Raw genomic sequence first — 26,108 nt, 5'->3', positions numbered from 1 at the left:
ACCACGTCTGCATTCAGCACAGAATTCATTTAAGTTATTTAAAAACTGGCAGCAAAGACAGTTTAGAATCTGTAACTTTGGTTTAAACCATTTTACCTTGATCAGTTCTGAGTTAAATGTATCCCTTCGTTTACAGTAACTTGGATTGAATCGTAAGCTCCGCACGGGGCTGTTGCGCAGGTTTAGAACTGCACTTCCCGCTGACCTGATGCAGACGTGATGTAGCTCTTGCCTCCGTACGAAGGAGAAGCGGGTGAAGCTCAGTGCAAAGACTTGACTTGACTCTTCTGTCGTTGGCGGTCTGCACGATTGGCCATGGTCCTCAAGTTCATGGCTTAGTAACTCTTTGTCCTACGCTATTGCCAAGCATCCTGGAGTTCTTTTGCTTTGAGTGTTGTATGCACATGCGGCAAAACGTGTCTTTGGCCCAAGAATATCGAATTGTTGTGCAAGCAGGGAGACACAAGAGAGGTTCAGAACAGGCAAAATCAGGCAGTATTTTAGCTGTGCTGAGCGTCAGACAGATCCAGCAGCTCTAGAGGTGAAGGCTGAACGCTGTTGCTGTTTTGTTTTGTAACTGTAGAGCTGGAAGAGTCCCAGAGGAAGTGTCCCCCTTGCTGGTACAAATTTGCCAACACGTTCTTGATCTGGGAATGCCACCCGTACTGGATCAAGCTGAAGGAGATAGTGAACTTAATTGTCATGGATCCTTTTGTTGACTTGGCCATCACCATCTGTATTGTGCTGAACACTTTGTTCATGGCAATGGAGCACCATCCTATGACCCCAGAGTTTGAACATGTGCTCTCCGTAGGAAATCTGGTAAGATAGCATTGGTAAATATTCCTTACCGATCTGCTCCTGCTGGGATACGTTGTTAATGTAGACTTAGACTGAAAGAACCGCTGTCCCAGACGCTAGAGGACACGGAGCGGCGTGAGCTTGCCCTCGCTGCAGTCTGTGGCCGCTCAGAGATGTTTGCTAAGGCTGCACTTCCCTGGTCAGAATTTGTTACTACTTAAAAATCCATCTGTTAATTCCTGGTATGCCTGCGTAGGCCGGTGATCCTTACGCTGCGTCAGGGGAGAAAAGGCTGTTGCGGACCAGCACGTGGCATTGCGCAGACTGCACGTTTGAATTGGCGTGACAAATGGCGTTGTTCGATATTTAGCCTGAAGACCAGAAAAAGAACAAAAGCGAAACTTTGCCTGTTCTTTGTCTGTCTCTCTCCTTACCACTCCAGGTTTTCACTGGAATTTTCACGGCAGAAATGTTCCTGAAGCTCATTGCCATGGATCCCTACTATTATTTCCAAGAAGGCTGGAACATCTTTGATGGATTTATTGTCTCCCTGAGTTTAATGGAACTGAGTCTAGCAGATGTGGAAGGACTTTCTGTGCTGCGATCTTTCCGATTGGTATTCCATATTCCAGTTCTTTTTGAACGTTACTATCTTGGAGCTACTAGAAAGCTTTTTGCATAAGTAAAGGCAAAACCCGCTTTTTTTTTGGTTTGGGGGAGGACAGAGATGGAATGGTGTCATTTTTGTGGTGTCTTCTTACTTCACAACTGCTGTTTATGAGATCTGAGCAACAGCTCATTGCATGTAGGCAGTGAGGGGTGACTCGGGAGGTGTATTGGTGTAGGGTACTTAACATGGATAGAGACGGACCATGTTAGAATGTGCCTCGTATTTCACGTGGACAAATTTGGTAGGCTTTATGCTACAGTATAATAAAAGTGCTGAGTACCTACAGCCTTCATCTGCTTTAACTTGTGCTGTCAGTGATTAAGCTTTTGAAAATTAAATCACCAAAACCTCAAGGTTAGATTTTTGGGCACAGAGAACCACAACTGAGGTCGGATTTTCCAAGGAGCACAGTACTCAGAAACTCCCGCTTATATCCAGCTTCAGAAAGTCTGTCTCCAAATGAGATTCTCTGGAAATTAAACTTCGATTGTGTGTTCTGGATATGCCAGGAAAAGTCCTTTTTTCCAGAGGAAGGTGAGAAGCATTCAGGAAAGAAAAAGTAAATTTTTGTGACACGCACCCTTCAAATAAGTCTCCTGACTTCCTTAATGTTGCAAAGTTTGCAAAGCAAGCTAGAAGCTCCATACTTTTCCGTTGTAAAGGGAGATCACCGTGCGGGGGATAACTAGGTACAAAATATAGGAGGCCAAATTCAAAGAGAAGCTAAGCATTCCCTCCTCCCACTGACTCCCGTAGCAGAAACATGGGCTTCTGTTTATGTAAAATACAAGATGGTTGATGTTTAGAAAGTTCCACCTGATTTTCCTCTTTGTTTAAGATGAGATTAAATTAAATGTCATTTTTCTGTTTTGTTTTTTGGGTTTTTTTTGTAGTTGAGAGTCTTCAAACTGGCCAAGTCCTGGCCCACTCTGAACATGCTGATAAAAATCATCGGTAACTCAGTGGGTGCTTTGGGGAACTTGACCTTGGTGCTAGCCATCATCGTGTTCATCTTTGCTGTGGTGGGCATGCAGCTCTTCGGCAAAAGCTACAAGGAGTGTGTCTGCAAGATCAATCCGGAGTGTGAGCTACCCCGCTGGCACATGCACGATTTCTTCCACTCCTTCCTTATTGTCTTCCGTGTGTTGTGTGGGGAATGGATTGAGACCATGTGGGATTGTATGGAAGTAGCAGGACAGGCCATGTGCTTGATTGTCTTCATGATGGTCATGGTCATCGGAAATTTAGTGGTCAGTAAATGGTTACTGATGGGCTTTATTGCTTGCCTCTGGGTGGGGTAGAACATGGGGAGACCACAGGGCTAGGGAGTAACGATTTGTGAGTCTGTTCCAGCTCCGTTGGGGTCCTTCATGGCCTTTGACGTACGAACAGTCCTGTTGACTTGGCTAGCACAATATTAAGGATGTGCTTTGCTTGATTAGGGCCTTAAACAGTTGCCCACGAAGAAAGCACTTTGCAATAAAAGCTGGAGGTACGAAACCCTCAGTCAAAGGGGACAGACCCACACCTTGCCTGAGGGGGTAGAAGAAGCTTAAAAGAAGCAAAACCTGGCTTTTCAAATGCCAGGAGAGGAAATGATTTGGTACGCAGGGGAGGGTCCTGAAGTGCTAAAATCAGGTTGGAAGTTTCTTCTAAAATCTGCCCACTAGCTCAATCATGAGGTATAGTTGTGTGCAAGAATCGGCTGGTGAAATTGCACGGCCTGTTGTGTGGGAGGTTAGACTAGATCATCATGTTTCCTTCTGGTCTTAAATTTTATGAAGAAAAGTCTACGGAGGAAAATGTAAGCAAGAATGAAGTCGTGTAAACAGTTGCATATCTTAAAAGTAGTGTTGTGTGCTCTCTCTGAGGGGACTTGTCTCGCCAAGGGATTTTGACAAAATAAGTCTTGGGGACAATTACTAGATGTGGGCAAGGAGACAGAGCTGGGAGCGGACACTCAAAATGCCTAGATTTGGCCCATTTCCTTTGAGCCAGAGATGGGCCTAAGCCCATAACACTGAATTTAAATCCCTTGGGTGGCTGTTGCTGAAATCCCTCTCTCGAACATCTGCAGTCTGGATCCTGCAAGGGCTCTGTGTCGGGGACGCGGGGACCCTTTTACCTGCACCAAACCCCACTGACACCAGCGGAGCTGTGCTGCACAGGGCTCCCCTGTTCACGCAACGCGTCGCAGGATCGGCGCCTTGTTCCTTGAGTCCTCGATAGGGCTGTGGGGCACCGAGCTGGCTCTCAGTGTGGTGTTTGGAGACGGCTCTGCAGCCCCTGTTCCATCAGCAGGACGCAGGTGGCTAAATACATTCAGCTTTGGAAATAAAACCTTTGTGTGTCAGCTCTGCCAAGCGTGACCTCTTCTCCTTCAGGTGCTGAACCTGTTCTTGGCCTTGCTACTGAGCTCCTTCAGCGCAGACAACTTGGCAGCAACAGATGATGACGGGGAGATGAACAACCTGCAGATCTCTGTTATCCGCATCAAGAAGGGCATTGCCTGGATCAAGGCAAAAGTGCGTGAGTTCATGCAGACTCATTTCAAGCAGAGAGAGGCAGATGAGGTCAAACCCTTGGATGAGTTGTACGACAAGAAGGTGAACTGCATCGCCAACCACACAGGGGCTGATATCAACAGAGATATTGATTATCAGAAGAATGGCAATGGCACGACGAGTGGAATTGGGAGCAGTGTGGAGAAGTACATAATAGATGAAGATCACATGTCCTTCATCAATAACCCCAATCTCACTGTCCGGGTACCTATTGCTGTAGGTGAATCAGATTTTGAAAATCTCAACACAGAAGATTTCAGCAGTGATACAGATCCTGATGGCAGCAAAGAGGTAGGATGAAGTGTTAAAATTCATTCTAGTCATTTGGCCCTCGTGTGAGTGCCTGGAAGCATCTTGGGAGGGACAACTAGATAGTTCCAGCACAAAATTTCTGTTTATATTATGATGTTATCTTTGCACTCAAGACAGAAGTTTCTTGTGCTAGGTGCTCTATGGAGAGCCACAAATACTTATAAATATATATGCTGTCAATACTTAATTCTGTCTGTCCTCTTACCATGAGATGTAATGCGGTCAGGATCTTAATGAGGTGAAGTGAGGAAACAACTTCCATTACAGTAAATCTGGTGAACAAATTGCTGAGTCATCATGAAGTTTGATATTTGTTGGGAACTAATTATAGATTGGATTGGGTTTGGTTTTGTGTTCAAGAAACTTGATGAGACCAGCTCCTCTGAAGGTAGCACCATTGATATAAAGCCTGAAGTGGAAGAAGTCCCTGTGGAGGCACCAGAGGAGTATCTGGACCCAGATGCATGCTTCACAGAAGGTAAGCTGACTGTGCATGTAGGAAGGAGCCTCTGAGCCGTTTCGGGGACCTGTCTACTGTAAGCTTACCTTAAGGTTAGGTCTCAGTCTGGATCAGGGCTGGCTGTCAGCTTATTTTGGGACCCTTCTCGAACCCTGCATCACAGGTGAACTAGTTTAGAAGCACTTGCAAGGTGAAGGCCTTGGAGATGTAGTTGCCATTGCAAGGATCTGGATGACCTGGAGGTAGGGCAGGTTGATCGGTTGTACAAGTGATGCCTTGAGTACTTAGAAGCAGAAGAATCTGGCTTCAGGTCGAGTTTTTTTCCCTTCTGTCGCTGGCCTCAATGTCTTTCAGTAACTGATCCATTACAGGTATTCCCATGGCAAAGATATTTTAAATGGTTCAAGGTTATTTTATCAGCAAGTTTTCCATTCCTCTTCTGTCAAGTGCATGGATACCTCACCAAATATAACAAGCTTAATCTGTTCCCAAATTGATGTTAATTCAGGTGCCCAGATACAGAAGTGGCGAAAGTAGTCATAAAATCCTCAAGAAAGCAAGAGTTTTAACTGAAACGCTGCGTGTTTAATATTGTTGGCATCAAAACTGCTTCTAGACAATGACAATTTTATGTTCTTGCATTATCTCCTCTGCTACCTAGCAAAATTTGGGCTCATGCTCCTTTGTGCACTGTCCCCACTCCAGGTTGTACGCAGCGCTGTAAATGTTGTCAGGTCAATATTGAGGAGGGGCTGGGGAAGTCTTGGTGGACCTTGAGGAAGACTTGTTTCCTGATTGTGGAACATAACTGGTTTGAGACTTTCATCATCTTCATGATCCTACTGAGCAGTGGTGCTCTGGTGAGTAAAACACAGAAATAGGTGTGGCTCGGTTGTGTTAAGCCGGGTGGCGTTTAATTGGGAAAGCCGTATGTAGGAAATTTGGGGAAAAAGAAAGCCGTGATGATTCTTACTTGGAAAACCAGCACAGCTCCGTTGTGGTAGGCACTGTACAAAAGCCTTTATTAATGATTTTTGTTTAGTTTAAATTGAGAATGAAGACTGAAAGCCTGGCAAATCTGGGTTCTGATCATAGCTTGACTAGAAATGTGAGCATTTTGGACAAAGTCAGCCTGTGTCTATGTCTCATTTTCACATTACTGAACAAGAATAATGATATTTGCCTTTCTTCACTTTCCCATCTTTGCAGACCTTCTTGACCTTGTGGTGTTACATAGACACAAATAATCACTGTATTTGTTTTCACACAGTACCCCGAGTGTTTAGTAGACAGGGTTATACAACAAACAACTTCAGCCCGCCTTACGCACGAGTTTCAGGACAGAAGTCCACAACAATTCGTATCCCACAGCAGTAGCCGGGTTTTCTTTGCGTGCACAGCTTCCACGGTAATTAGCAGTCTGATTGCCAACGAGCTCGGCCCTTTTGGATGTGCTGAGCTGCAAAGAAAGCCTGCCCGTGTCTGGTACTGGAGTGATACCAGTTGCTGAACATTTAGATATAAAGGCTTGGACTCCGATCCCTAAAGGGCAGAGAAGTTCTTGTGTTATTTATTCGGGACTTTCCTTTTTTTTGTTTGGCGTTGCAGTGTTGCAACTACTAGAGCAGATAAGGTGCACTGTATAAGAAATGCGGTTCCACTGCTCATCTCGGTATCGTTTGAATAAGCTTCTGGATAACGACATTTAACTGTGGAATAAATCCGATATAATGACACGAGTACCTGGTTGTTCCCCAGGCTTTTGAGGATATTTACATAGAACAGAGAAAAACCATCCGGACCATCCTGGAGTACGCAGACAAGGTCTTCACTTACATTTTCATCCTGGAGATGTTGCTGAAATGGTGCGCTTACGGATTTGTCAAGTTTTTCACTAACGCCTGGTGCTGGCTGGATTTCCTCATTGTGGCTGTATGTATCCTCTCCTCCTTATTTCTGGTTGGAAAAAAATGTTAGTTAGAAGAATGCTGGGGTAATGTTTTCTCCTGAGAAGTGTCCTAACCGAATCATTTATTTAATGAGGATTTAATCCCAGGTATCTTTTAAGTTTCCAAAACAAGGATAAAACCCTTGAGCCCTTTGAGTATTGCTAGCGTTTCCTATGCAACTGTGGAATTTCTGCCCCGCAGGTCCTAAGGAGCCTGCAGAGACCAAGGAGGGTTTTCCAGCCCTTGGCTCTTTTGCTCCGCTGACAATACTGTTTCTAAGAGGCCTGCCTGCATGTTGAGCTCCTGGAAGGTGTTACCAGTGGGAGAGCTTGTGCAGACATGGTATTCCTTGGTGACGCCCTCTTCTGTAATCGTTTTCTTGCGTTATTAACGACGGGTATGATGAGGCAGGCAAAACCTTCCCATCCCGCCGCCTGACGAGGTGTGGTGTTCTGAGCATTGGGCGCGTAGGTTTGTGAAACTCTGAGTACTTTGAAAGCTTATTGTGCAAAATGAAGTTCAACATCATCCTCCTTCTGTTAAAAAGACCTAATGCCCAGGAGAGGAAAAAGCAGGACGGTATCAAACAACAGAGCTTGCTGATAAGGGATCGTAGCACGACCAAGGGAAACGGTCGGTCTGGACAGATCAGCCCAGGCTCGCCCTGGAATTCCCCTGCAGAACATCTTGGTAGGGAGAACAAATTTGAGAATTAAAAGAAGACAGACAATAGAGAGAAGCGTTAGCAATAAGTTAGACTCTGAAGCACAGCAAGGGCATTTAAAATAAATGGAATTCATGCTGTCAAAAGCGGCAGAAAATTATGGAATTCGATAGGACCTGAAGTCCAAAGAATTGCAAAAAAAGGAACTTTAGAGTCCCAAGTGCTTGGGATCTTTTAAAGCGTTTCATCACCTCCAGTTGTGAATCAGTGTCCTTAGTGAATGCCCCAAGAGCCAAGTGTAAAAAGAAAAAAAACGAAAAATTTTTCCAAGCTTCTCATTTGGAACGTTTTGAATATGATTCAGTTATGCCAAGTTGCTGTTCGGTGACATTATCACTCTGGAAATATTTCTGAGTAGGTGGAGGAACTATGCTTGGAATTCAGGGGCAGAAGTGACTCAAGATGTCTACGTTTCCTGTGGAAAACTGAATTTTAAATTTTTTTTTCCTAAAAAGAAGTCCTCTCTGATCCCCTTGGCACCTTTCCTTTTAACACACATCTTGAAGTAGTAACTCTTCCTTTCTGAAAATAACCCTGTATCTCTTTCACTGCCTTAAGATGAAGTACAAGTGCTAACATGGGAACTAGCGCGAGATACCGTCTATTCTTCTGTGCTGCTTTGAGGAGAGTGTCTCAGCAGATGAAATTCTTTGGGGTGCTGTATTAAAAAGACGACCAGCAGCTGAGCACAAAAATAGCTTTCAGAGTCCTTATGCTTCATGCTGTGAGTTGAATTCCAGCTGTTGGGAACAAGTGAAGTATGCAGATGTGTTACAAATTTCATTTGCTTCCCAAGTATCCGGCTGCTGGTGGAATAAAGATAAGGAGCTTCCCAGTCAGGTAACACGTTTACAGGGAGCGAACAAGTGCATATGTACAAGGAACCTGAATTCACAGTGCTGTAGGAGAAATTTCTCTTTTCGCTTGCTGTCGTAGACAGGAGAGTTGCACATTTTTGTCCGCAAAAAATCTGAAACGTGAATTCGAGATGCCAAAATATTACTCGACAAACTCTCAGCTATGCATCGTGTCCTGTATCTGTTAAATCACTTTTTTTTTTTTTTTTTTTCCAAATTTTCTAATGTGACATAGACGGGGTTCGAGTGAAGCCAGGGTGGCAGCCGTAACTAATAGAGAATAAGCCTTTGCATCATAACAACGCTCTTGAATGTTATTTTTCAGGTTTGATAGCATTGTCAAATAATCCTCCTCCTCTGATCCCCAAAGCTTGCTGGGTGTATTTGTGAAGACAAAGTCTTTTTCTGGGTAATAATGAAGGCTTCTGCTTTTCAGTCAATCTGGAATTCCTTTTGTCTGACATCGGTGCCTGCTGTGTCTTCTGTCTGAGTGTCCCGAGAGAATAATACTGAAAAGACCCCATGAAAGCTCAAACAGCCTTTAGACGTTTTGCTGCCGTTGTGTTAGCTTCCTCCTCGGGAGCGAGGCGTTATCCCAAGGGGGAGAAGCTCTAAAAGTGAGGATTCGGTGAAGCCTGTACCCTGTATCGTATTTACAGGGTAAAACACCGTAGTTCTCTGTCTCTGGCCCTTCTAGCCTGTATTTTGAAGTCTGGGACCAGGACTTTAATGTAGCGGTGTTGCTGTGGGCTTGGTCCCGTCCGGGGAAGGCTGATCACAAAGGCTTTGTTGGAAACCTTTGGGACACCCTGGCGGGTTTTCAATCAGTCTAATTTTAAAATCAGACCACCACATGCAAAAACCAAAGAGCCGTGTTGCCGTATATTGTGGCCACTTATTCTGGGGTAGATATGAAGACAGAAAAAGCGTGAAGCACATGCACAAACAGTAAAATGAGATGAAATCTGTGTATTCCTACATGTTCATGCATTTGTAATCTGGTCCTGAAATTTCCCTGGAATACGTGTGGAATTAGAATCGTCCTTGTAATGAATTTCACATTATTATCTTAATATCCCGCTTTTAAAAAAGAATGATAAATAGGAAGTGTCCTATTCTGAGAATTAAGCTAAAAAAACCCCACTGTTATAGGAGGAGGTCTCATGTTTTTCCATTACTTGTTACTGTATATTGATGTCTTTTTTTTTTTTCCTTAAAAAAGGTTGACATATCTGTTCTTATCTGTGTCTGTAATGTGATACTAGCCAAAAATGAAAGATAGTGGGATGCTGGTGAACTGGTGTCCGTAGATACTCTTTACGTATGGCCAAGTCATGTCTGATCTAAAGAGTTTTCCGTTGGCTCGCGTAGGCAACAGACTGCTGCCCTAAACACGCGTGCCAGCTCAAAAAGTAGATGGCCCCGCGCTTTCAGGCTTTAGGTAACACAGGGCGTAATCCTGCGGGACCCTGAGCTGCTCTCAGTACCAATTGGTTAAGGATATTCAGTAATTCACAGGTGTAAAGCCTAAATCTGATTCCAAGCTGCTAAAGAAAATAGGTCGTCTTCATGGTTATGGTATTGAAAAATGGATATAAATTGAAAACTGGCCCCAGCTGTGTCGTAGTGTCGGTGCACGAGCCCGAGCAGCCGCGCAGTCGCTGTACGCCTCGGTTTGCCCGTCTGTAAGACGGACTTGCCCGTCCTCATCTTCCCTCCGAGACGCTCGCAAATGTCACTGCAGCCTCAAGCAGGCAAAAAAAGCGCACGCCAGTGGCTCCGTGTTACAGGCAGAAAAAGCACACCCGTCCTTGGGTTTTCAGGCGGCAGAAGCTGGAATCAGCTGCCTCAGCGCCGTGTGTGACGGGGTCGGTGGTCACCTTTTTCAGAATTGCTTTGGCAGAAGCAGGCTCAGGCACGCGTCCCGTCCCTGACGGCCATTGCCACGGATGAAGCACCACCACTCAGCCTGAGCACGGTGGCTTGCTATGCAAGTTGAGCGCAGTTTGTGCAGTGTGTGTATTTATCTGTATTCTTTCTCATAGGTACCTTTAAAATTTGTCTGGCTTAAATTTAATGGGAGCCGCTGGGATCCTGCAGACAGTAAAGGGCGAGGGTAAGGTTTTTGTCATCGTTTGGGCTCTTCCTTCCGACAGACCCCTTCTCCGTCTGTGTGTCTCTGCCTCTCTCTCACTTATCTTTCCCCTCTGTTCTTTTCTTATGCCTTTCTCAACCGCATTATTTCCTTCCAGGTCGTTTCAGTCAAGTGAAGTAGGCAGCTGGTGTCATGTCTTCGGTATTTATTATGGGGGCCGCCCCGGCTGGCAGTCTGGGCTGGGCAATCAGTGCTAGGGGATTCATTCTAACAGTCTGGAACCTTTTTTTTCTTTTTCTTTTTTTCTTTCTTTTTTTCTTTCTTTTTTTTTTTTTTTTTCTATTTTCTGTGTAGGTCTCTTTAGTCAGCCTTATAGCTAATGCCCTGGGCTACTCGGAACTAGGTGCCATAAAGTCCCTTAGGACACTAAGAGCTTTGAGGCCTTTAAGAGCGTTGTCCCGATTTGAGGGGATGAGGGTAAGATGCCATTAGCAGCTGATCCTTCTGCATGCCTGTGGAGCGGTTTTTTTTAAGCATGCTAGAACTGATCAAAACTGGTGGAAAGACAATTCCAAACAGAATCATGATGCAGCTGCTGACTCGATCACCTCTACCGTGGATGTCCCCTCACCCTGCCCACCGCTGCACCCTCCCCTCTTAAGAAAGGGAGATGCATTCAGCTGCCTCATTACATTAATTACTGGCCCGAACCACACGCCATTTGTAGACGATGTTAACACTTGGCTGTTCTCATTTAGCCTGGCTTTTACCTCTAGCATCCGAGGGGGCTTCTCAGCTGTAGCTTTTTTTATCTAGGGAGAATCACCAGGTGCAAAGAAGCAGAATTTGAACCACCTCAGTGTCTCCAGCCCCTCTAGGTGTTGGCCGCTGGTGGAATTGGATTGAAAGACTATATCTGAGGGGTTTTTAAAAATGCAATCTGCCTGCAAGGGGGTAAAAGGCTGCTTCCTTTCTCGGATCACTCAGGCCTTCAGGAAGGGACTGGCGGGGAGCTCGGCTGTTTGCAAAAAAGGCTTTGGTTTAATTCCTCTTGTTGCACCTTGTTGTTCTCGGTCCAGTCTGGTGGTGACTGGAAGCCTTGTCTGATAGTGAAGCTTTTCCTTTCCACTCCCTCCCTTTTACCATGCTTTATGGTCCCCTGTCCTGTCACTGTGGAACCAGCAACGAAGCACAAGCAAAGCATTGAACTTAACAAGCTTTCCTCAAATTGTTAGACAGCACCACTGTCTTGGGGATTCGAAATTAGTGCAGCGTCTCGTTACTTTGCCACTAATGGTCTGTATTTTGCTGCTTTTTTTCCATTTGGGATTGAGATAGTCTTAAAAGAACATGCAAAAAAATTGTATGTTTCTGTTCAGTAAAGGGTACGTTGTATTAATGGGTTTCCCAGTTGCTCTTAGAACAATATAATGTAAGTCTCTTGTGCTAGATCCCAGTTAGCTCACAATTAGAGATAGTACAAGAGATAAGATTATGTATTTTAAAAAAAAAAAAGGGAAGGGAGTAGCAGTCGCAGTTTTACTTCGGGGCCACCTGGATCCTTCTGATCTCCTTTGAATTTGCTGTAGCGTAACTGAGCGCAAAATACAGCGCGCGAGAGGCAGTGAGCTGGTCAGGAATCCTCAAATTCCATGGGAAGTGACAGAAATAAGTGATATCGTCACTAATCCAAAGAGGGTTGTTTCATCCCTAATATGTTATCCTGCCATTATTTCTTTGTGTCAGTTAGCTTAATTCTAAACTTTATTCTATAACACAGGCACAAAGGATGAAAACTTCTCCATCGACACGAAGCCAGAGCTTTTGCTGGGCTGGGTTCAGGTCCCACCTAAGAGTATGATCGCACAGGAGAAGGCCTAGCGCTAAGCCTGGAGATATTAAAAGCTATTTTTAAGCCGTGCTGGAGAGAAGCTGTGATTTCTAGTGCACGATCAGGAAATTCTCATGCTTCAAGTGGGGGATTTGCACCACAGCAAAACCGATAGAGAGTTACGGCTGCAGCCCTGTTAGTTCCCTAAACCCAATTATTTTCCCTTTGTTTTGACTTGAAGACAAGTGTTGCTGCCCCCTACAACCAGAACAATTCTTCTGAGCCAGAGAATAGAGATTTGAAATGCCTTTGCAAAGGAAACATAAAATGTAGTTCTTTGCTTTTCTCTACTCCATAGTAATCTGCATTTTCAAGAGCTTGCTCTGCTCTTAAATTATTCAGGAAGTTTGACAGTAATGCTATGAAACGTGCATGCGTTTTTGTCAGTCTGCACACAAAAGCCATGTTCCTTCTCTCAGATCTTTTTGAATGCGGTATCAATTTAACGTACTGTAAGTGACCATATTTCAGGAGGATACGACACTTTTTTCGCTTCCCGTGATGAACTGGAATAAACGACCGTATTAATATCTGAAGGATCTTAAATCCGGAAGGCGTGCTGCTGTTGTGTCGGTGTTCAGCAGCAGAGCACCCTATTCTTTGGATGCAGGGAGAATGCAAGGAAAGGCATCCTGTGCCGAGCCTGTCTGGAGGGCCTGGCTCTCACCTGTGTCTTTATGCCTCACTGGGTATCCAGCGATGAATTCATGACGTCCTTTAACAGTTGCTGTAATGCTCCTTACTGTCTAGATCACCGTTGTCTTCCCTTTTCCTTCATGCCTGCTGTGATGGAGGACAGGTGCTTGCTGCAGAGCTTATGGTGGGTGGTGGCTGCATCCAGCAAAGAGATGTTGGAGGAGGAGAGGGGACGCTTGATGGTGGCCAGGAGCAGCCGTGGCTCAGGTGCCACTGCTTGAGGACTCCCGAATCTCCGTGTAATTGAGTAGTCTTTCAAAACTAAGGCAAAGGGGTAAAAACAGTTTAGATTCTGTTCATCTATTAAAGGAATCTAAATTAGGAGATCATAATAAAAGATTTAATATCCTGCTGACCTAACTCTATTAAAAGCCTGATAGCTTACATTTTGTCATGTGTTGGCCAGGGATGCTTAGGGACATGGTGCTCCCAAACTCTGAAAGGCTAAAATTAGGAGATGGTGGAAGATACGAGCTCTGACAAAACCCATTATCGCTTCCCGCCGTGTTTGCTGCAGTTTGGAGGAAGGAACATGGCTTTTCTGTCTTCTTGAGCCTGCATAGCTGCATGCTCAGCTGTCTGCCTGAGACAACATGATCGGCCTTGCTTAGTCACAAATATGATCTTGGTGTTTACAGCGACTCACTGCTTAGTCTTAACAGAGCAACGCCGGGCTTGGTCCTGTCCCCCCCGGAGTCAGTGCCACGCAGTTTGCTGGCGACCTCGGTGGGAGCAGGAGGCAGGCTTTGAAGTGATAACAGCCTTGTTTGAAAGTGGGGAATGGCCGTAAGGGCCACTGGCTGATAAGACCCATCGAATCCATGGGCAAAAGCGTCCTCAAACTTGGCTCTGAGAAAATTCTAGCTAGGAGCCTGTTTGTTCCTAAGAAGAGAGCCTGAGCCTCACGCAGTAATGCCCCCCTCTCCCTTTTGGCAACTAAAATTATTTAAAATAATTAAAAAGAAGTAACAAGCCAAAATCAAACCCAGTAAATCAAACAACCTGGCCTGTTTTATTTGAAAAACAGAGCTTCGGTAGGTGGCTTTTAAGCAGAATTTTTTACCGCTTGGAATAAGTTCACTGCCAACTTCTGCGTGGAGTAAACGCCACAGATCTGTCAGTGGCCTTACCTCCTATTCCCCCCCCAAAAACAGCTGTATTGATGCTTGCTGTTTCCTGCCTCGTGTTTTATACTGAAACTTTTTCCCACCCCTTCCAACACAGGTGGTTGTCAACGCCTTGGTTGGCGCTATCCCTTCCATTATGAATGTGTTGTTGGTCTGCCTTATCTTCTGGCTGATTTTCAGCATTATGGGGGTTAACCTGTTTGCCGGGAAATATCATTACTGCTTTAATGAAACAGCTGAGGAGCGCTTTGAAATAGAGATTGTTAACAACAAGACAGACTGCGAAGCACTGATGCCACCCAACTCCACTGAGATTCGATGGAAGAATGTGAAAATTAACTTTGACAACGTTGGGGCAGGATATCTGGCTCTTCTGCAAGTGGTAAGTTTTGCGTTCACCGTCTCCCTAGTAGCAGTAAATACAAGCTGCTTCTAATGCATTTTGACTGCTTCCCGTTAATCCCACTCGGGTTTGGGTCTGGAATAAAATTGCCGTTTTATCTTTCATCCCTTTGCCTAGTATGGGTCTCCCAGCATAGCAAGTGGCCCCAACTCTGCTCTTCAAAGAGTCTGCCAAACCTTCCATGAGACAACAGTAAACCTGTTTAGATTCATTTATCATAGAACCGTTGAACAGTTTGGGTGGGAAGGGACCTTCAAAGGCCATCCAGTCCAGCCCCGCTGCGGCGAGCAGGGACATCCGAGCTGGATCAGGCTGCCCGGACCCCCTCCAGCCTGGCCTTGAATGTCTTCAGGGATGGGGCAGCCACCACCTCTCTGGGCAACCTGTGCCAGGGTTTCACCACCTTCATTGTAAAAAATTTCTTCCTTATATCTAATCTGAATCTGTCCTCGTTTAGTTTCAAACCACTCCCCCTTGTCCTATCACAACAGGCCCTGCTAACAAGTTTTTCCCCATCTTTCCCCTTCAGTATTGAAAGGCCGCAGTGAGGTCTCCCCGCAGCCTCCTCCTCTCCAGGCTGAACCCCCCCAGCTCTCAGCCTGTCCCCACAGCAGAGCTGTGCCACCCTCGGAGCATTTTGGTGGCCTCCCCTGGCCCCGCTCCAACAGCTCCCTGTCCTTCCCGTGCTGAGGACCCCCGAGCTGGAGGCAGGGCTCCAGGGGGGTCACCCCAGAGCAGAGCAGAGGGGCAGAATCCCCCCATCGCCCCGCTGCCCACGCTGCGGGGGATGCAGCCCAGGAGACGCTTGGCTTTCTGGGCTGTGAGCACACATTGCCGGCCCATGGCCAGCTTTTCATCCCCCAGCACCCCCGAGTCCTTCTCGGCAGGGCTGCTCTCCACCCCTCCATCCCCCAGCCTGTGCTGACACCGGGGGTTGCCCCCACCCAGGTGCGGGACCCTGCCCTTGGCCTTGCTGAACTTCATGAGGTTCACGTGGGCCCACTTCTCCGGCTTGATTAATTTCATTTAGATTAAATGAAAAGAGAAATATTTATGTAATATTAGACTTCAGCATACAGGGCGATCAAGAGTGCCAGGGAATCCTTGACATAGCTGGCACAAATCAGACTTGTTCTTTTGCTTTGCGTGACGTCTGTCTCAGAGAGCGTGTGTTTTCTCTGCTAGGCTACTTTCAAGGGCTGGATGGACATCATGTACGCAGCAGTAGATTCCAGAAAGGTAAAGTGCGTGACCACAAACTCACCTCCTAATATTTCACTCTGTTATTTTGCTTTGGTAAAATCAAGAGCAAAAATTGTAGAGCTATGCTTACATTATGTCTTTAATGCTGTGATTGTTTCATTTGCTCTGTTAGTGTGGTAAGTTAAAAGATGCTCAAGAAACTCCCGAAAAGGGCAGGGTTCTTCTGGTTGCTTTAAGGGCAGGGAAACTCCTGCGGGAGTAGAAATACAGTGAAGAAGGGAATACAGGGAAGTTACGTATTTCATCATCAGAATAAGTTATGGGGAGGAATTAGGCAGAAGGTCCTCCGCGAACCTTGCATGGGAGCCCAAGTGCCGGTTTGAATCCAGTTTTGAAATTATGTCTGGGTTGGAGCTCGCTCTTCAGGCACTTTTCTTGTTCTTCCATGCTGGACTCATGCAAATACCATTACTTCCTTTTTGCTTTCTAACTTTTCCTTCTCTTCTCTTGGTTTTAGATGAAAAGGTTTTTAAATGCATTTTCTTGTCCTACACTTTGAACGCAGGGTAGGAAACAAGTAGTACGGCTATGTCAGGACAGTGTAAAAAATGTTCTTTTCTTTTTGATCAGCCGACGGTCTTACACGTCCCTCTTCAAAAGAAAGAATGATGTCTTCGCTTTGGCAGTACTTGTCGTTAAAACGAGCATTTCCTTTGTGATCTGCAAATCACTGTATATGTTACGGGCACTGACCTCCTTTACAGTGAAAGTCAGTTTTCACTGTAGCATATTATATTTCTGAAAGTTAGATCACCATCCTCCTGGTCCATACATACAATATACATGCATATAGCTTTGCTTTACTTTAAACAGCGTGAGGACCTGCTTTTCCATATATAACTACAGCTTTATAAAGCATGACTGCCTTACATGGGAATACTCGGAAACATGGATCTTGTTTTGACTCTATTTGTACGATGTCTTTGAAATGTCATTTATTTCTCTTCTTATCTCCCATTCAGCAAGAAGAGCAACCCAAGTATGAGGACAACATTTACATGTACATATATTTTGTTATCTTCATTATCTTTGGCTCCTTTTTCACCCTGAACTTGTTCATTGGTGTCATCATTGACAACTTCAATCAACAAAAGAAAAAGATAAGTGATCTGTGTTCGCTGTTTAGTAGGGGAGCTGAGACCTGCTCGAGGGATGTTGAGTCTTCAGGTTGATGGGGTTTTCTGCAAAATAAAGGCCCAGGACCTTCAGCCTGGGGCACAGGCCTCCCCTCAGAGCTGTGGGCTGCAGAGCCGCTGCCACTCGGCCCATCGCTCCCTACCCGGCCCCGCTGAGACCGGCTGCCCGGGCGCAGGGAGCGCGAGAGGCAGCCCAAAGCTTTACGTAAAACTCCAGCCAGATTAGACGTGTTCCTTAGACTACATTTTCCTGCATTTCTGGGTTTTTTTGCCGTGACTAAAATATACAGACTGGAAGTAAGATGTCTTCCTTGCCTCTCTCGCCGTCTCGTGCTCATATATGGCTTTTCTTCTCTGTAAGTCAAGCTGAGGATTTGCATGTATGCGGTACCTGCTAAATGGCCTGACACCTCTGCTGCCTGTTTATCGCAAATGAGATCGAGGGGATGGGGAAGGATGTAGTGCAATAAAACAGATTATCCATAGGAAAAAATAGTCCGCTTTCTTTAAAGGAAAATCGGTATACCTTGGGTATTAGTATAACTTACTTCTGTCTAAAATAGCTGCCACCAACTTCCCATATGGCAGGTATCCTCATGTCTTAGCTAGGATGTGTTATTCCTTTCCCTTCTGGTGTATGAGCTGATTGTAACCAGTTTTTCTTTTGCCCCTTTACTTTGGAGGTCAAGATATTTTCATGACAGAAGAACAAAAGAAGTACTATAATGCCATGAAAAAACTGGGCTCAAAGAAACCTCAGAAGCCTATTCCCCGACCTCTGGTGAGTACGTTATAAAGGAACCGAAGGAAAAAACCTGCAGAGTAGACTTCCAAAGGAGCTTCGGCTCCAAAAGCATCCTTTGTTCTAACTCATGCTGGACTCCACATCACCACGTTCATGTCATTATAATTCAGGTATCATCTGAGAAAGGTTAAAATGCTCCAGCTGTGGTTGATGTTAATCAGTTGGCTCACTTGGATCAACAAAACAATCTGAAAGCCCTGCCTGGCTGAGAGGCTCTAGATGGAGAGTAGGAGGCCTCCTGGCATCGGTGAGCGGGATCTCGGGCAATTAGACAGCCTGGTGGGTTGCACCGATCGAGGCCTAAGCACATTTCCCTGCTTTCCGAAAGGCTTTGCGTGGGATATTGGGTGAGTCCTCAGGTACTGCTGCGGATAAGGCATCCTGCTGCTGGAACTAGACTGCTGCCAGGCCGCAAAAGAGGTAGTTGAAGGCTAGTTCAGGTGCCCTGCGTCACCACTGCATGGTGGACCTGGCTGCTTTCTCCAGCTGTGAACAGGAGTGCATCGCCCTGCCTTGGTCTCAACAAAGAGGAAGATACGCTGGTAACAGGGTTGTGGTAGCGTGTTTGGGGTATAAATAATAGCATTTTCCTGCCTTTCCCATAAACAGATTGAATTGTGGCTAGAGTTTGCCTTGAAAGCTTCATAAGATACTGAAAAAACTATGTCCTCATCCCTCTTTCCACCAACAGAGAAGTAGTTTGTTGACTAATGGTAGATTTTTGTTCAAACTTGTTTGGTTCATTGTCTCTCTCCTGTTGCACAGAACCGCATTCAAGGAGCTGTCTTTGACTTTGTTACTCAGCAAGCATTTGATATAGTCATCATGATGCTCATTTGCCTCAACATGGTGACCATGATGGTGGAGACAGACACACAAAGCAAGCAGATGGAGGACATCCTTTACTGGATCAACCTGGTGTTTGTCATCTTCTTCACCTGTGAGTGTGTGCTGAAGATGTTCGCCTTGCGGCACTATTATTTCACCATCGGGTGGAACATTTTTGACTTCGTGGTTGTGATTCTGTCCATCGTGGGTAAGTGCGACACCAATTAGAGGGAGGTCTGTGAGTGCTAGGCTGTCTTGGTGTTTGCAGAGTAGAGCACGTTCTTGTCTTTGAAGGGGATATAGAGGTACGAGGACTTCTAGGGTCTCTTTTTAGCCTTGGGAAGAGGCTGTGGCACAATGTGGCAGCTTGAAGTCCTAATGCACCCTCCTCCCTCTGTCCTGGCCTTCATTTGCAGCTGTATGGAGTAAAACATTTGACAATTACTCTCCCTGTCTTTAAAAACAGAAATTTTACTCACCTCATCAGAATGTTATAATGCTTCCTAACCACTGAAAACAGCATTGCAGTGCTTCCAACATCAGCATGTGATTTGCACTCTTGCTTTCAGTTTGGTTGAATGTTGAATCAACCAGTTTCCTCCAACAGGTTTTTGGGTTTTAGCAGCTAATCTGTAAAATATCCATAACCTCACAAATACGACAGGGTCATTCAGAAAGCTTGGCTGGATGCAGCTCTGCCCAGGCGTACTGACAAAACACCAACTGAGACCGTCCTGCAGTATAAAACTCAGAGCCGGGTTTGCTGGTCTGCTGCTAGAAATAAGATTAATCTTAGATACTTTTAGCACCTTCAAAATAGAGTCCATAGCCTGACTCCCATGGCAGAGTTAGGCACCGAGAGCTAGACACCTCCAAGAAACCACTCATCCATCCTTATCCAGGTGGGAGGAATCGCTCTGCAGCTGTACGTCTCTCCTTCTCCATGTAGGAGAACTACTTAGGGAGCCAGAGCTAAGACTTAGCTGCCTGAAGGTGAGGCCTCTGAATCGCCGACCCCTTTGAAAATCTCACCACGGTGTTCTGTGTTCCCAGTCCCTTGACTAGGTTCAGAAGAAGCAGCAGACTGCGTCTCCATTGTCACACTTGTCCCCTCTCTTCTTCTTTAGGAATGTTCCTGGCTGAAATCATCGAGAAGTATTTTGTGTCACCCACTCTCTTCCGAGTCATCCGACTGGCTCGCATTGGGCGTATCCTGCGTTTGATCAAAGGAGCCAAAGGAATCCGCACCTTGCTTTTTGCCTTAATGATGTCCTTGCCTGCCTTGTTCAACATCGGCCTCTTGCTGTTCTTGGTCATGTTCATCTTCTCCATCTTTGGCATGTCAAACTTTGCCTACGTCAAGCATGAGGCTGGCATAGATGATATGTTCAACTTTGAGACCTTTGGCAACAGCATGATCTGCTTGTTCCAGATCACCACATCAGCTGGTTGGGATGGCCTGCTGCTGCCAATCCTAAACCGGCCTCCAGACTGCGACCTAGACAAGGAGCACCCCGGGAGTGGTTTTAAGGGGGATTGTGGGAACCCTTCGGTGGGGATATTTTTCTTTGTGAGTTATATCATCATCTCCTTCCTGATCGTGGTCAACATGTACATTGCCATCATTCTGGAGAACTTCAGCGTGGCGACAGAGGAGAGTGCAGATCCACTGAGTGAGGACGACTTTGAGACCTTCTACGAGATCTGGGAGAAATTCGACCCCGATGCCACACAGTTCATAGAGTACAGCAAGCTCGCAGACTTTGCTGACGCTTTGGAACATCCTCTCCGCGTCCCAAAACCCAACACCATTGAACTCATTGCCATGGACCTGCCTATGGTAAGTGGGGACAGGATCCACTGTTTAGACATCCTGTTTGCCTTCACCAAACGTGTCCTGGGGGACAGCGGAGAGCTGGATATACTGAGACAACAGATGGAGGAAAGATTTGTGGCGTCCAACCCTTCCAAAGTGTCTTATGAGCCTATCACAACTACGCTGCGGCGTAAGCAGGAAGAAGTGTCAGCGGTGGTTATCCAGAGGGCTTACAGGGCTCGTTTAGCACGACGGGGCTTTATCAGCCGAAGGCCTGTCTCCACAAAACTGGAAAACGGAGGAGCAAACAGGGAGAAAAAAGAAGGCACCCCATCTACTGCGTCGCTCCCGTCCTATGACAGCGTTACCAAACCGGAGAAGGAGAAACAGCAACGGGCGGAGGAAGGAAGACGAGAACGAGCGAAAAGACAAAAAGACGTCAGGGAATCCAAGTGTTGAGACAAAACAATAGAATTGTACAAATTAAAATATTTGCAAGTGAAAAGATTGTTTACAAACTTCATGAAATATATCAATACAGAACAGCTGTGGAGACACTTACCTGAAGATCTTATACCAAACATAGTCTGCTTACTGTGTGACAGCGTTGCATCTAAAGCAGTGACCTACCACCTGTTTAAAGGACCCTTGTAAACAAACATTTAAACACAAAAAAGGAAAAAAAATGGATTTTCTGTTGTTTGGGCAGGTGGATACTGCATGTTCCACATCAGTCAATGCAACTTAGGACAAACAAGCAAAATAAAACACACACACACAGAAACAAAACCTGCTGCTGGGATTCATATATTTTCCAAAGCAGCCAAAAATGGATTTTATTTTCCCATTTTGTTGATTATTATTGAAAGAAAACCCAGAAGTCACAATGTTAAGGGGTTTGTTCATGCAAGACTAGATTTGCATTTAGTTAAGCAGCAAAAAAAAGAAAAAAAAAAAAGAAAAAAGTTAAAACAAGTAAAACAAAAAAAAAAAGGAAAAAAGAAACAAACCACCCATTTAGCCCATGCCATTTAATTGTCATCGTTTCTTTGATATTTATTATCTGCATTCTACTTTCTACATGGGCTTTACTTGGTTTGGGAGATGGGGTAATCGGGTACCTTCAGCCTGCAGACAGCTCAGGCTGATTCCCCCCAAAAAAGTGCTCGTTCAATGCATAGAAACGATTTGCATGATGGCATGCCGTGACCAGGAACCATGCATGAGGAACCATTAAACCACCAGACACTCGGTAACCTGTCCACAGCAGTGTGTTAAGCCATAAATTCGAGGCACTCCACTGACTACCGTACACTGTATTTGGAGACAAACTTTAACGCTAATCGTGCCCTCACCGGTACTTCCCAGTTCTTAGCGATCTTTCGTAGACCCGCCAGTAGGGAAAAAACCCAACGACCAGAAACAAGCAGATGAAGTAATTGTGTGTGTATGTTTAACAACGTGTCTTTTTTTTCCATACAGCCATCTTTTTGCACACTGAAATATAACAAAACTAAATGCTGCTCTGGACCTCATCCAAGGGGAGGTGATAAAAACTGAGAATGGCTTGTTATGCTATGTCACTAAAACCAAAATCTAGGGCTTAAAGACCAGTCAGTAAGTTCATTTGTATCCTGCGATATTTATCATTGATATTAATTATTATTCAGCCTCCATCCTGCAGCATAGACACTTTTTTTTTTTTTTTTTTTTAAGAGATAAGTGCTAAAAAAAGTAGCATTTTATCTCTGCCGGTAGAAATGTGGGGAGCTTACCCAAAGCAGTCCCACTGGCGGGGCTGGGGGACGGGGACGTGACTCTCGGCATTCGGTTGTCCCACGGCCATCGCCATTCCTGCTCCGGGTGGGATGCTGAGGCGCGGGCGGCTTTCGGAAGCCCTGAACCCTTCCTCCCTTGGTGGCAGTTTTTGCAGCCCTGCACTTCGCTGTTGCGTGGGTTCTCTCGCTTCTGGAGCCACGAGGGTTTTTAACGAGACGCAGCACGGGAACGGCCGCGGCCCGGGGTGCCGGGTGGCGAGCCGGCCGCCGGCCGCCTTCGCCTTCCTCCCATTGCTTACGCTTTCGTAGAGTGGCGACTGAAACGGCCCCGCAGGTTGGGTAGGCATCAGAGCTACCTCTCGCCTAATCTTCTCGCTGCAGCAGTCAATAACGCCGCAGACGTCACGAGCCAAGTCCAAACATTTCTTTTTCTCAGTGACCAGACTCGGACGTCCCCAGATCCCGTTTCGCGGTGTCCTCGTGACCAAGCCAGCTCTCAGCCGCCGCTCGGGTTGAGACGGTTTTCTTCAGGGCCAGCGTGGGTCTTCTCGCAGGGTAGGGCAGCGCCGGTGCTTCTCCGCCAGCCGTCGGAAGGCGAAGCGAGAGGTCGGCGCCGCCGCTCGCCCGAGCGGGAGGTGCTGGGGTTAAGCGTGGGCGCTTGAATGCGGACCAAATTAAGGGTAAAAAAACCAAGACAACAGAACCCGACGGCAGGACGAATCTCGGTTTGCATAATCTCACACCCCAGAAAATGACAGGAGCCACTTAAAAAAGGCGACCAAGCGGGAAGCCATCCAGCAGCCGTGGGTGCCGAGTCCGGCGGCCTCGACGCGCAGCCTGGCCAGCGCCGCCTCAGCGGAGCCCTTCTGCGCCCAGGAGCCTTCTCTGTCCTGTCGGCCCGTGCCCCACTTGCTCCTAGGATAAGATGTATAGTAACAAAGGAAAAAACCGACATACATATGTACAGGCTACATTGTAAACAGCACAAAAAAAAAAAAAGAAAAAATAGCTGAAAAGTGTGGTTGAACTTTTTAAGAGAATATTATAAATACTGTAATATATCATTTTATTTTATCGGCATGCCTTTTTGTAAATACAAAGAATTACAAAAATAATAGAATGGCTTCTGGCTTATGCCATTGTCCATGTTTATTTTTATTTTTTTAATATTTTTCTGTTTTCCTTAGACTTTAGATAGCCAGTAAACGTCCCCTAAAGAAAAAAAAACACAGACAAACAAAACCCTACCCCCCCCAAAACTAAATTTAAAAAAAAAAAAAAAAAGCTTTATTGCAAATGATCTTTGCAACAGCAAAAGTATATATTTTTGGGGTTCCAACGTGCAATAAGTTGACCACTTCTATGCAAGATTTGGCTAAACTTCATAATTGTTCTTAGCTGGGCTATTGACTCGTAGGTGAAGCTTGGTACGTTTAGCGTTCGTGCTGGCAATTTCATTAAGCTACTCACTTACTTTAAAATAAAAAGTCCCTTCAAACGATGTATATATATTTATTTTTTTAACATTAGATGTGTATTAAATGCCAGAGGCCGGTGGTACGGGCAGTCAGCACGGCTGAGAAGGAGCAGGAATGAGGCGTTTCGTCAGCTGCTCGTTGGCCGAGCCGGTCCCGCTGCTCAAAGAAAGGGGGTTGGGGGGGGCCCTTGTCCTCTGGGTTTGCTCCCCAGGGCAGGGATTGCCGTCAGCCGCCGCTCACGGGTGCGGACTGACGGGTCGGCATTTCTGTTCGCCTGCGCCGGGTGAAGCCGAGGCCGGAGAGGAAACTTTGGTCAAAGGGCGCTGGGGACATGGGCGTCATCCGCAGGTCTCCGGCTGCGTGCAGGGAACTTCCGTCCCGCGGTCGGGGTTGTGGGAATAAAGCGAGGGGGGTGGTGCCATTGAAAAGGCGTAGCCAAAAATCAAGACTACAACAAGTAGCTCTCTCCCCTCCCCCCCTTACGAAATCCTCCCTTTTGGGTTAATGCGCGACGGCATTCTTCCAAGAGCAGAGGGGAAGGGCGATAAAGAAATACCAATTCAAGCTGCTTTAGTCACTTTTCCTGTTCACCTTTTTTTAAAATATAGAAGCCAATGTCGAACAAAACAAATGAAAATAAAACCGTGATGTTACATAGAGGCCACACCCGAGTTTGAATTATTTAATTTTCCGCCGCAAAAAAAAAAAAAAAAAATGTTAAAGCTGTAAAAGATCAATAGTGAAGATTAGTGTATTAGAAATTGCATGGTGGCTCATAATGATCTTACCCAACATGATTAACAATTACGTTACTATAAGCCAAAAGAAAATGAAATAAATGTTACCCTTTTCACTGTACGAGGTAAGGTTGTCTTGGTGTCCCAATTATTTGACTGGTTGCATTCTCCCCCCCCACCTCCGCCACGCTTCCTTCGAGGCTCTTCCAGCGCGGCGTTGCCTAAAGCGCGCAGGCGAGAGCGGCGCAAGCGGCAGCGGGAGCTGCTGGAAGGGAGCTGGGTTGTCTGGGGGCGGGCACGGCTCGGCCTCGCGCTCCGTCCTCAGCGGCCGGCGCTGGGCACCGGTGCTGGGCCCGCGGGCACCGGTGCTGCCAGGGTCAGCGCCGGCGCAGGGCTCCTGCCTCCGGGGCAGTCGGGCTGGACCCGCAGCAGCGTGACCGGGCACGTCCCTCGCTCCGGGCGCAGAGGACGGCTCTGCTGCTGCTGCTGCTGCCCACGTTGGACCTGCTCTGGCCAGGGAGGGCTTCACTCCGCAGCGCCTCACCCTGCAGCCCCTATCGCTTGCGTAGGAGTCACTTAAAAAGACGAGCCAAAGCCGATCGAGCCCTTCCCAGCGGCCGCCTGCCCTTGGCCACGCGACGCCAGGGCAGGTCGGAGCCAGCAGCTCCCGCGCAGGGGCGGTGCTGGGGGACCCCCCGCCGCAGCCCTCGCCTGGGCACGGCCCCGCGCGCGGCTCGCTTCTTCCAGCATCGACGGCACCCAGCGGGGTCCCGTGCGCAGGGACAGGGACCGGTCAGGGGGACCCTACCCACGTTCCCAAGGCACGGGGTCCTGCTGCGCAGCGGCGCTGAAGGGCCCTAAATTGGGGCTGCGGCCGGCGGCGGGTGACCCCCGCGCCCACTGGCAGCCCATCGGCCGGGCCGGCTTCTCCCACTTTTGACCCACGGGGCTGAGCAGGGCACGAGCTCCCAGAGCTGCCTCTGCCGCTGCGGAGGGCAGGACTTAACCTGAAGCTGTTGCAAGTCAAATAGCCAAGGTATCACCTTGAAATTATTTTTCCTCTTAGAGTTTTGGTTCAATTCATTCAACAGATGTGAATTTTGCTGCTCGGTTAAGGCCAGCTAGCTTAGCACTGCAAGACACGGAGCGCGGCTGTGCACCTCGCCGCGTCGAGGTGTCACACAACGCCACCACCAGTAAAGTTAAACAAAAAAAATCACGTCCCCTTTGCCAGTTTGCTGCGTATTGTGATTTTATAGAGCCGTGTGTGTGCAGGAGGGCGTCCCGCAGTAAAAGCACAGGCCGTGCTCGGCGTGGGGCAGGGGGACTCCCTGCCGCCTCCCAGCCCAGGTCTCCCCGGCTGTAAATCCCTACCTCACAGGGGTGTTGTGAGGCTTCATTAGCGACCGCGTGTACCGCACCGGGAACCACGGGCACCGAGGTGTGCGCAGCCGGAGCGGGGCACCAGGGGGGTGACAAAACCGCCGCTACGCCCATCCTGAACCAGCACGGCCCCGGCCGCCCAGCGGGGCCAGCCTCGCCGCTTCGCGTAACCTCTTCACAGCGCTGTTTTTCCCCCCGTGCTGTACTCGCTCCCCACTTTCGCTCCTAGGTTTTATTCTGCTCTGTTTTACGTGACGAAAGGAGGGGTGAAGCTGGCTGGGGAGGGCGGGAGGAGGAGCGCGATGAAGCAGCGGGCTGGGAGGTTGGTGGCTGAA

General features: G+C 47.0%; 1 protein-coding gene across 5 annotated transcripts in view; it reads left to right on the top strand.

Annotated features, from left to right (window-relative positions):
- SCN8A (sodium voltage-gated channel alpha subunit 8) overlaps positions 1 to 26,028 on the top strand; it is a 61,647-nt gene extending 35,619 nt beyond the window's left edge. For 4 of the 5 annotated variants that reach the window (XM_087770990.1, XM_087770992.1, XM_087770991.1 and 1 more), the window contains 14 exons: positions 584 to 822; positions 1,244 to 1,417; positions 2,365 to 2,721; positions 3,856 to 4,326; positions 4,708 to 4,825; positions 5,513 to 5,667; positions 6,566 to 6,739; positions 10,787 to 10,909; positions 14,244 to 14,528; positions 15,735 to 15,788; positions 16,775 to 16,912; positions 17,625 to 17,729; positions 18,519 to 18,789; positions 19,709 to 26,027. In XM_087770990.1, coding sequence (XP_087627116.1) covers positions 584 to 822; positions 1,244 to 1,417; positions 2,365 to 2,721; positions 3,856 to 4,326; positions 4,708 to 4,825; positions 5,513 to 5,667; positions 6,566 to 6,739; positions 10,787 to 10,909; positions 14,244 to 14,528; positions 15,735 to 15,788; positions 16,775 to 16,912; positions 17,625 to 17,729; positions 18,519 to 18,789; positions 19,709 to 20,856 — 3,812 coding nt within the window. In that variant the 3' untranslated portion in view covers positions 20,857 to 26,027. Of the gene's footprint in view, positions 1 to 583; positions 823 to 1,243; positions 1,418 to 2,364; positions 2,722 to 3,855; positions 4,327 to 4,707; positions 4,826 to 5,512; positions 5,668 to 6,565; positions 6,740 to 10,786; positions 10,910 to 14,243; positions 14,529 to 15,734; positions 15,789 to 16,774; positions 16,913 to 17,624; positions 17,730 to 18,518; positions 18,790 to 19,708 lie in introns of all 5 variants that reach the window. The other variant, XM_087770988.1, reaches the window with a different exon arrangement.
- The last annotated feature ends 80 nt before the right edge of the window (positions 26,029 to 26,108 follow it).

The sequence above is a fragment of the Nipponia nippon genome, unplaced genomic scaffold (assembly GCF_047370975.1).
Source record: "Nipponia nippon isolate SJK-2023a ecotype South Korea unplaced genomic scaffold, ASM4737097v1 scaffold_35, whole genome shotgun sequence".
NCBI lineage: Eukaryota > Metazoa > Chordata > Aves > Pelecaniformes > Threskiornithidae > Nipponia > Nipponia nippon.
Note: the sequence above shows the minus strand (reverse complement) of the source record. Positions and strands in the feature narration are given on the sequence as shown.